A 12037-nucleotide genomic window follows, 5' to 3' on the forward strand; every position below is an offset into this window, starting at 1 on the left:
TCAGGTAAACCAACCGAATTTAAATGTCACCGAGCCTTGGATATAAAATTATTTGCAAACGAATCATTCATCAGCGCTTGTGTCATCCATGCTCTTTTATTTGTGCGATATATAACAGGGAAAATCGTTACTCCTTTAAATGCTGAAGGTTGTGCATGTTTTCCGATTATGAAAAGCTTGCACTTGTGCGTTCCTGCAGCATTTACGCATGCTAAAATTGTTAGTCTCGCTTTGGAATCTTTGACACCAGTTGGAGCCTTTTCTGTAGAGGTTGCCAAGATATTTCGTGGTACATATTGCCAGAAAAGACCGGTTTCATAAGTGCTGTAAATTTGCTCTGGAGATAATTGTTCACAAGTAATGAGTTCAATGACTTCATCTACAAATTGCTCAGCAGTTTGAGTATCAGCTGAAGCTTTTTCACCTGAAATTTTTAATTGTCTTATACCATGGCGATTTTTAAATTTGGTTAAGCAACCTGCCGAATATGTGCACTCAGTGTTTAAGTTAACTTCTTCATGAAATATTTTGGCTTGAGTCATAAGTGTTGGACCCATCAATGGCATGCCCTCGCTGCGACACTGTCTGACCCATTCAATCATCACTTTGTCATGATCGTCACTTTTAGCATAACGAACCCTTTTTCTGTTAATTACTGGAAGTGGGGTGTCGGAATCCACAAGAAATTCAAAAAGTTACTTTTTCTTTTTGCTTATGTCATATACAGTTGACTTTCCAATGTCATACTCCTCGCATAATTTTGAAACGGATATGCCTTTATCCATTTTTTGCAGCAATTCCACTTTTTGTTTGATGGACATCGAAACATGCTTTTGCTTTGTAGATCCTTTGGCAGCTCCAGAATTGGAAACTCTCTTTGACATAATCGAAACTTCAAACTTAATTTTTACGAAATTGCTCTAACAGTCTGCAAAAAATAATAAGCTGGATCCAATTAGAAAATTAAGGAACAGCGCGATCTGCAACATTAACTGAAATGCCTTAGAATCTGTAACAATAATTTTAGCCTAGCTTATACCATTCATTATACATTAAACGTTCAAGCATAAACGCATTACGCACATGCATAAAGCATACAAAAAAAAAAAGTTTGTGGCTTTGAGGTCCGGATTATAGATCATTCCAGATAATGGATGTCCGGATTATGGACTTTGTACTGTATATATATAGTTTAAAAATATACTTTATGTGCTTGTTCAGCAACTGAAAAATATTCATAAAATGTTTGGAATTTATACAGAATTTTACATAAACACTCAGCTCTTAAAGATTCTTTCTAACTTGCAAAACATCACAAGAGAAAAGGCATTAAATCTACACTGATTCATGTATTTGATTACAAAATGATGCAGCAAGATTCAAGGACACTGTTACACACGTACAAAATTATTCGTAGTTATTACAAGGGCTGTGGAGTTGGAGTCAGGATCAGAGTTAGAAAGATTTTTGGTTAAAAAGAATCAAAGCTGTGGTTGCTGAAAACATATCAACTCTGACTCCAGTTTTTGTTGGACAGTCTGAATTTGAAATGAAATTAAAGTGAATTGCAAAAAAAATCTGAAAGGTTTCAGATTTTAAATTATGTCCAAAAGGGCATTTTTTAAAAACATTTTGTACGTTACCTTTATTTATTAAATATCACGTTCTTTGCACTTAAACCACAAAATTCAGTTCAAGAGCAATATCACAAAATTATTTTAAAATGAGCATATCTTTAGAATTTCTGATACACAGTCTGGCATGCTGAGGAGGATAAAAATATTTTTTGTACAACATTGCCATTGCTCGCTTTGAAATCCTTGAATTTGATAATTAAAAATTTATTAAAGTTTCACAAAATACGAAATTGATAATAAAACAAAAATTCCATATTCGCAGGAGGATAACGTTAATCAAAATTTGATGACTCTAGATACTGTTGTTTTATCACAATGTGAGAAACATACATACATTTATGTAGATTCTTCATTATTTAATTTCTTTAAATATAATACATAGCAATAATATTTGGTCACAACAATTTGAAACATGAATCAACGCAAAATGCCAAAACGAAATTAATAGTCCTTCTGGGCAAACTGCCCCTTTGGACTAAACAAATAATAACAAATTGAGTTATATTTTTATTTATGGACTATATACATTAATAAATATTTTGTTATTTTCCATTTTATTGACATATTAATAAATAAATAAAAGGTAGGATGATATATGTGATATTTGCCATTATTCATTAAACTGTTTCATTTAGTTACTTCTTCAGCTCATAGATGGTATTATTGTAGCATCATTCACAATAAGAAAAAGGAAGCCATGGCTGCAAAATGCATGTTCAGTCACCAAATTTAAGATGAATGAACATGAAGAAATTGTTACAATAGATGAAAATAGGACTACTTTAAATATTGAAACTTCTCAGGAACATTCATATGAAGCTTTAGATAAAGTTGCTCAAGAAGCATCGAAACTGTGCCAGATCAAGCAGATGCATTGCACAGTCCACACCTTGCAGCTTGCTGTTACAGATGGGTTGAAGGAACTTCATGCTACAGATCTCAAAGCAGGAAGCATTAGCCACAAGAACTCCCACAACTTATGCCATTCATATGAGGGAAGCAGGAAAAGGAGCAATTACCGATCAAGCAATGTGATGGGGTTGTTGTTATGATAAAGAGGTCGTTAAAATTAAGAACTTTTTTAGAAGATATAGATAACCCTAATGTTTCACTAACAGAAAGACTGTGGAATGATCTTGCAGAATTGGAAACTCTTCTTTCTACACTGTATATAGCTACAAAAAGGCCACAATCTGAAGAATTAACAGCCAGCTTGTTTCTGCGAGAATGGAAGAATGTGATGTTTGTTCTTTCTACAATGGGAAGGCTTATTGCAGAAGAAATCATTTCTTCAATGAAGAAAAAAGAAACTACTTTGATAGACAATGAGATCTTGCTGTATTCAATATATTTAGATCTAAAATGCCAAATTTTGTTGGATGACGAACAAATTAAAAAGGCAAAGAAAGCCATCTATGAACTTTCGCTAAGAATGAAATTATTCTCAGAACAATGGGAGTACTCAAATCAAGAAAGGCACACTGCAGACATTTCAACTGAGTCTCTATCATCATCTTCAATGATGAATTAAATTTTGAGAATTATTTCAATAATATTGAAAAGGCTCAAGGCAAAGCAATTGAAAACAAAGAACCAAGAGCCTCTAGATATAAAAATAATATATATATATATATAAACAAGATTTCTACAGAGCCCTTCAAGAAATTTAGAAATATAAACTCCTGCAAGACACCTGTTTTAGAACTTATACAAATTTATCCTGAGAAGTTAAAAGAAGTACCCTAACAGTAACAGCTTTTTCTCCTACTTGCATTACTGTGGAAAGACTATTCTCAGCTCTATGGTTTCTCAAATCGGATCTATGTTCCTCTATCAAAGAAGATCTTGCTGAAGCTATGCAGTTTTTTAGAAATTTCTAATGTCATTTTTCCCCTTTCATAATAAATGATAATTAATATAAATAATAAGCTATGGCATCAAAATTTTTTCTTCTGTAGTTTCTATTATTTCTTTTATATTAAAAAAAAAATAAGCTGTAACACATGTGTATATGTTTACATATACATGAAGGAGTCAGAGTTATGTTTAAAATTTCAGTAGTCAGAATCAGAGTTGGTCAGTTTCCCCACTGACTCTACAGCCCTGGTTATTACCACTATCAAAAGCCTGGACAATTTTTTCTATCACATAAATCTCATGTAGTGTTTTTTAGTATCAGAGTTTCTATTAGACTCGAAATTCACTTTTTGCCTGTAACACTTTTATGTAGGAATCACTTTTCAAATTTCTGCCACCAAATGTTATCGCTATATATTATTTTTAATGAAACTATAAAACTAAATCAGCCAAATCCGATACAATACAAATGTTTTAAAAACATACAGGTAAATATAACTAAAGAAACAGACATTTATATTACATACGAGGGCCATCCAGGAAGTAGATTACGTTTCCGTCTGTGTCCGCTAGGGGCGGGGCTAGCGCGGCCATCTTGGGGTCAGAGCGTTGCGCAGCTCAGTCTGCATCTAGCCGTGCTAGTGAGAGGTTCGTGCTGTGCTCCGTTCAGATACTGTGACGGTTTGAAATGTCTGCGTTAATTGAAAATCCCGCGAGCTGCGAGGTGCGTTCAGTAATAAGGTTTCTGACTGCAAAAAACTGTAAACCGATAGAAATCTATCGGCAGCTTCGTGAAGTGTATGGGGACAACATTATCACTGAAGGTGGAGTGCGTCAGTGGGTCATAAGATTTCAAAATGGCCGAACCAATGTTCACGACGAAGATCGAAGTGGGAGACCCAGCATAGTGACCGCCGAACTTCTCGAAAAAGTCGATGCTAAAGTCCGTGAAAATCGAAATTTCACAATAACGGAACTTTCTTTGAGTTTTCCACAAATTTCGCGAAGTTTGTTGCACGAAATCATCAGCGAAAAGCTTGGTTACCACAAGTTTTGTGCAAGATGGAAGGCAAGAAGAGGTAACGAAGTGGTTGAAGGCGCAGGCGGCCGAATTTTTCGACGAAGGAATTTCCAAGCTCGTACATCGCTACGATAAATGCCTTAATTTGTATGGTGACTATGTAGAAAAGTAGTATTTGAGTGTGGCTTTCATCTGTATATAATAAAATTTGTTTCCTATACTTTGTTTATTTTTTTATTCCAAAACGTAATCTACTTTCTGGATAGCCCTCGTACAAACTTTATACAGAAACTAGGTAAGAAATCTCATGCGCAAGAATTATGGGTACCCCTAAAAATGAGAAGCAAATACTTACACTATGTACAAGTTACATACTCAAATTAAACACATCACACTTTTAAATTATACAAATTAAAGTTAAGAATGAATTTCAGTCTCAGTCTTTTCATCAAAATATACCCGCGTCAAATACTTTTCCACTGCAGTTTTCAGATGTATTTCTTTTCGCATATCACAGTCTGAAGATTCAGTCCTTTCAGACTTTTCATCCACAGGAAGATCTGAAACAGTTTGTTCAACACTCTGTAATTCATTTGCAGCATGCGTACAGTTAACCTCGATATTTTCAGCATTTGATACATGCTCATTCTCCTCTATTTCCTGAAAACTAGTGCCGATGTTTGCATTAGAGTCGCGAATGGAACCCGATTCTTCACAAACACAAGTATCTAGGTTTAGAATCAAGTCCTTGTCTGCACTATGAGACGCACATATAGTTTGTGAAGTGGGTGGATTTTCTTGCAATACTGGAGCACTCTGAGTAAACTGTACATCAGCTTTTTCCACCTCTGCATCATATGCACTTTCAGATGGTTCAACACTTGCTGACTGTGTTTTCATAACTTCTCTATCAGTTTCGACGAACTTAACAATCGCATTTTCACTTTCTTCCACTTCAGTCATTTGGGAATTAGCTTCTTTCCCGACTTTTATTTCTTCATGTGTTCGTTCTTTTCCTTTAATCCTGCTAGATGTTTCATCCATCATTTCTTGATCTTTCTCAGGCAGTTCATTAGCTACTTCTTTCATTTCGTCATCCTTTGTTTCTTCAGACACCACTTCTCTCATTTGCACATCGTCTTTTATAGCTCCAGTTTCTTTTGTAAACTCCACTTTCAACTGTCGGAGTTGCTCTCGCACATTTTCTTGGCCAACATTTATTTCTTCTCGTCGGGTTTTCTTCTCTTCCAGTCCCGCTTACATCTCTGTCAGTCTGGCTTTGATCTCAGCTGTCATATCTTCATATCCAGCTTTTATCTCATCATATCCGGCTTTTATCTCAGCCAGTCCGGCTTTCATTTCAGCCTTCATCTCCGGCTTTTATCTTGGCTAGGACATCCATCAAAGTCTTTGTTTCCTCCGCCATGGCTTTTTTCTGCAAGCGGGTCACTGGCATTCACTCGCAAACCCCACTCCTGACACTAGTTGTTACATTGTTTTCTTCTTTCACGTTTGTACGGGGTTCATAGATTTGGAGTGAATAACGATGACACTGGATGAAGTATCAAAACACACTTTATTGGCCAGTATTAATCAGGAAAGCTCCAAAATCACTTTCACAGTTGTCGAACTGTTATAAACACGCTGACACGTTCAGCGACACAGCCTTCACACTGTCAGGCCCTAATGGTGGAGACAGCTTCACTGCAAAGCACCAGAGTACAGCTCCCAACTCTGCTTGGTCGTTCTCGGAACTCCACATACCCTCGAGACTCTCCACACAATGCAACTCGACGATACACAAGCGTATAGCTCTCGACTCAGCACAGTCTAAGACAAAACTCGTCGATGCACTAAAAGACTCTCTTGATGCATTCAACGACCAACTCAGTTCTAGACTTCGTGACACTCACTCAATGACTGACTATCAACTCGCTAGACGAGGCACACACACTGACTGACTGCGGACCAGCAGGGTTTATATAGCTTTCGGATTGTGTTCGAGAACATTCTGGGCTAAACCGGTAAGAATTCGTTCCAGAAGGTTCTCCATCCGTCCATGGCAAATAGCCAATTTTGTCGCCAAATGTGGCAACCCTGTCTTTCCTTGCCATTTTATGGCAGCCCTAAACTTGCTTTGCGGGGAAGCCATCTTACCGCGCCTGTACATTTTGTAACACTATGCTGTTTGAAAAATTTTGTCATTTGGCTGTTAAACGTGATATTTAATAAAGAATGTTTAACATGCAAAATGTTAATAAAAAAAAAAAAAAAAACATTTCGTAAGCCGTCTTATAAGAAAACTTCTACAAACTAAGAAAAGGCTGAGAAAATAGAAAAATGCATACAAATACTTAACAGGAATTCTAAATATATGCTGCTTTTAAAACTTTTGCGATTTTGCTGTTGAACTGTATGTGGCATACGTGGGTAAAAAAAAAAGCTTTATAGCAAAGCTAAAAAGGTGTTAGCAGAAGTGAGCCCAAGAGCAGACTGGCAGCCTGCCAGCTCATCAAGAGCATAAAAAACTTCAACAAATGCTCTGTTGTGACATTAAAGTCTGGTTCCTTTCAGATTTTATTTTTCTTCTTCTTATTTTATATATATATATAAATGAAATCTTATTTCACTTATTTTGAAATGAAATAATAAGCTGTAAAATGTTTACCATATTCTCCAAAAACCAAATGATCCCAGCCTCTTTTCCTAGATACATGCTGTGTGAGTCGGATGCCAATGAAAATTATCAGCAACCCAGCAGAGGAATCAAGCAAAAAGCTCACTATGTACCTAAGCACATAACAAAAATAAAAAAAAAAGTAATGTATAATGCAAAAAAGGCCATATGCATAGTAATACAACTTTTGAAAATAAAATTAATAAGCATACTTAAAAAAATTAAAGAAGACAAAGAAATGAATAATTAAAATTAAGAAATTATACTTATTTAGGTACCTACATATCATCCAATCGACCATAAAAGTTGGCAGAGATCCCACTAAAATTGTGCTAGTCATTCATGTGGAATTCTGAGCCACACTCTTATCTACAACTATTACTATTAAATAACATCAGTCTCTCTACATAATTCACCAAGTAGCCGCTGATGCAGAAGTATTCAACTTGTTTCACTTTTGTGCTTTGTAAAAAGGCTTTCATCAATTTTATTATTTTACTAAGCCCTATTGTAAATTTTTCTAAATATCATTAAATTCACCATTTGAAATATCTAAGCAATTTTTACATTAGTTTTTAAATGCAAACCATTTGTGTACCATTTGACCATTTGACTGACTACCATTTGTGTATCTGGCAATTTTTAAAGCATATTACATATTTGGAATTTTGTATATTAATTACAATGTTCTCACTTTTTATCTGTTTTCCTTTATTCTATATCTTCATTTTTAATGCAATTTTTATTACAATTTTTTCAACATTTTAAATGAAATTTTTTAATTCAAATTTAGGTTTTAATTTGGAAGTATTTAATATTTTTTACAATTGGGGATAATTCTTTGTCCTCTGCTTAGTTTACATTTTAAAGTGTTAGTACTTTTTTTGAATTACAGTTTTTCTTTGGACTTTGAAATTCTTTGCTTTGTTGCATTTAACCTTTATCACTTTTATCAATGCACGTGGCTAGGCGGGACATTTCTGAGAAACAAGATTCTAGTAGTACTGATGGGAGGCTTCCGAAAAATGTTTCGTCTAGCTAGGTGCAACATGTCTTGTTCCGTGTATGTTCAACTAATCAGACTAAAGTTTTGCTTCTAAAAGATCACTGTAATTTTCAATATAGTGATAGCTCTCGTTGTGAAATCATGGACAGTGGAAATAGATGCCAATTTAACTAAAGAAATATGGAAAGAGAAAAATGTTGCTCATAGCCAAGACATGTTGCGCCTTTCTTGTAGTATAACTGTCTAAGTCATTTTTAAATGTTTATATAGTCATTAAATTTATAATCATGGAAATTTCAGAGTAGACAATATTTTATCATGAGTTCAGTGATGATGTGCTATTTTTGATGATTTGTTTACAGATTATTCGTCACCAAAAGTTCGCCAAATTTGTTGTATTTCGGATTGATCGTGTGAAAAGAATGTTATTGTTATATAATAGAATTTATTTTATTAAGGGGAATAATTTTTAAAAATATGTTTGTATATGCGCGACTTTACTTTTCTACTAATTACTTTTATTACTTTTAAATTGAAATTGCATAATCAGCAATTATGTATATTTATTAAAACACAGATTATTTAATAATGAGGCTACACATTAAATTTGTATGCTATTATCTTCATGTTATTAATGAAATGCATTTTAAATTATAAACACATTAAGAACTAAATTTGTATTAAAAATGCTACATATTGAAACATTAGAAACTTATGAATTTATTATTATGAATGATGAAAAACATTTGTATATACATTCATTAATAAAAATCTTATTCATTACATTAATAATACTAATAAACATACATGAACAGCTTCTAAACCATCGCATCTCTCTCGCTATGTGTAGATAAATATATGACATACTTATGACTTACTTTTTTCTGGTCACTAACTACTACACAGTCAAAATCGTAAAAAACAACCTTATATTTAGCGTAGGTATAATGAAACACTCAATCGATTTCGAGGGCAGCTAAAGGTCCCTCCTCATCAGGAGAAAGAAATACATAGAAACAAGAAAATAGGAATCACAGAAACACGTGGTGCTTATCAGCACTGCACGTGGTTATAACTAGATTTTTAATCAGAGTTGCACTGGCCGCCTACTTTTACTGAGCCAGGCTGTCTGATCAAGCATAAAGAAATATTAGCAAAGTTAAAATAGGGAGCGAGGGGCAAATGCACATTACGCTCAAAATCTGAACTTCAAATAATGGAAAGCAACCACTGAACGGATTTTTATACCCTCTGGTAGTACCAAGTGCGAGGAGGTAACGCCATCTATCGGCAAAAATAATTGAATTAAGATAGTAGAATTTTAAAGGCATTAGGAAGGACTGGATTGGACTTCAAATCATTAACTAAACTAGACTAGAAGAGAAACACGCTAATGTGACAATCAAAACCGTAAAAAACAACCTTATATTTAGCGTAGGTATAATGAACACACAGTACTACACAGTTTTCGCCAGTAAATGGCATTAAAGTGCACTAGGCAAAGATATTTCCAAATAAATGGTACTAGGGAATATATGACTTATTAGATGTGTGTGTGTGTATATAGATATATACTAGAAAGCTCAGTGGTCATAAGAAATGACTGCTGTTCTAGATATTATAAATTGTAATTAAAATGATTTGTGCAAAAGTGTCTGCTAATTCAAACTGAATTACCCAGGGCAGGCGGCGAGGACGCCCCTTTGCTTACTGCCCCACGGGGTTTCCCCCTTCTACTTGCTTAATTGCTTAAAGTAGAGTGCAATGAAAAAAACCACTGGTGGTATATTTCTTAAGAGCCACCGCTAACTCAATAAATAAAGGCGATTTAAAAAATAAAATGTTAATTCACATGTCAAAGATCTCTTTGTACACAACATTTCTTGTGTAGATCTTTCCAACATTTTTAAGCTCGCCTTGCAGAGGACCATAAATTATTATTAACTTTATGTCCATCTTTCACGAACTCTTTAACAGGCAACAGAGTTGACCGTGTCTAAATGCAGGCTCAGGTAAAAAAATGCCAACACGCTTAAGCATTTGGGCCTGAGACTTATTGATGGTCATAGCAAAGGCAAGTTTTACAGGAAATTGTCTACGTCTCAATTGAAATAGCAACACTGTGCCGTGGCAACTTTACCCCATTGGCTAGTACAGTTACGCAAGCAACCAATAAACTATAAACTATTGGCGACAAATAGACATTTAAGCCGCATATAATAAAGATATTTATTTATTTCATTTTATTTCTTTTTCATTGTTGCCGGTTGCATATTTCCGAATTCTATTATATAGAGATGTTAAATTTATTTATTAAATGTTAAATGCACATGCTCTTGTATTTTTAATTTTTCCAGCTTAGCTTTCTCATAATATCCATCATGCGCTGCACTGCACGAGGAATAAAAGAATTTACAATTACACAAGCCAATAAATTACCAATAAACTATCGGCGACAAACACTTAAGCCGCATATATATAAGATATATGAATGCAAAAGTGAACATTGCCAAAAAGTTTATTTGAAACTTGTAATTCAAATAATGATTATGTAATTGTCAGCAACTGTAGTCATCAGTTCTTTGCACATCATCATGGATATAGAATACACAGTTGAAAAATAATTGAAGTGCATTTTGTGCATTAGGCTAGTCATTAAAATTCATCCACTTACACACAACCTTTGCTTTTGTAACTATACTTGGGAATTTAAACAAAAAAATTGAGCAAGTAGGCTTTATGAAATATTTAACATTTCAGGGATAAAATAAAAATTTTTGACTCATCACAAAACAAATATCAGTAAATGGCATTATATCATGTACATAAAAATTATTAAATAAATATATGGATACAAAAATAACTATTTACAATAATAAAATCAAATATATACAACAGATCATTACAAAGAATAAGACTTCTCTTTGCATGTTTTATCTCTTTAGCTTTTAGAATCGCTAGAGTCGAGATAAAAGTGATTTACTTAATAGACATTACCTTTCTATTATTTTCCATAGCTAACAATAAAGTTTAAAATGAAAAGAGTGAGAGTGACACAAAATACAACACAGAAAGGCAATCGTCACATGAAAGGAAACGTCACTTTCCCTAATCTGAACAATAACTGATTCTTGTTTGGCTTCCAGCCTGTTTACCAAGTGAAGATGGTAACTCGATTTCACGGAAGCTCACTTCCCAGAATTGTTCCTCTAAACATTATGTTCCGGCAACAAATATCATACGTGATAAGAGCATTAAATTCACCTTTTGGGAGATGGTTTTTCTTGACTACAGTTTTTAGTTTTTACCAAAGAGGCCAAACTGGCAGCCCTGAGCATCTCAGATTCTTTTCAGAACGGTTTTTTCATTGTTTCGAACTGATGTTCAAAAGGAGGTTCTTGCAATGTTTTGTGTTAAAATTTTTGTTCCTCCATTGCGGATTAGTTTTAAGGAATTTTTTCTCTATATTATGGGCAAGTTTTCATTTTTGGAAAATTTCATTAACAGTTTTACTCTCTATGGACCTTTTTTCTTGCTTTAGGGAGGTCCAGAATTTTTGGGTGAACTGTTCAAATTAAGAAATATATAGTAATGGTTCATCAGCTAATTCTGGATGATAATTTTCGTATGGAAGAGGATTTGTAATTAATTTCAACGTATCCTCCTCCTAACGACGTCTTCTTCCTTGTTCTTTTACACATTATTTGTTTTTGGTTTTTCTTGTGATGGTTTCTTTTTATTTTCTTTTAACATTTTCAAAATTCTAATTCTACATTTATAGGATTTTTGAAATTTATTTATTTGAATTTCATTTTATGGTCTTTGTGAAAAATTGGTCC

The 12037-nt window shown here is 34.0% G+C and overlaps 1 protein-coding gene across 1 annotated transcript in view; it reads right to left on the reverse strand.

Annotated features, from left to right (window-relative positions):
- The window catches only part of LOC118199453 (store-operated calcium entry regulator STIMATE-like), a 95998-nt gene that overhangs the window by 50473 nt on the left and 33488 nt on the right, over nucleotides 1–12037 (reverse strand). Inside the window, exon 4 of the mRNA XM_035371322.2 lies at nucleotides 7184–7305. Coding sequence (XP_035227213.1) covers nucleotides 7184–7305 — 122 coding nt within the window. The remainder of the gene's footprint in view (nucleotides 1–7183; nucleotides 7306–12037) is intronic.

The sequence above is a fragment of the Stegodyphus dumicola genome, chromosome 5, assembly GCF_044657685.1.
Source record: "Stegodyphus dumicola isolate Sdum_Otavi_A_Nest chromosome 5, ASM4465768v1".
NCBI lineage: Eukaryota > Metazoa > Arthropoda > Arachnida > Araneae > Eresidae > Stegodyphus > Stegodyphus dumicola.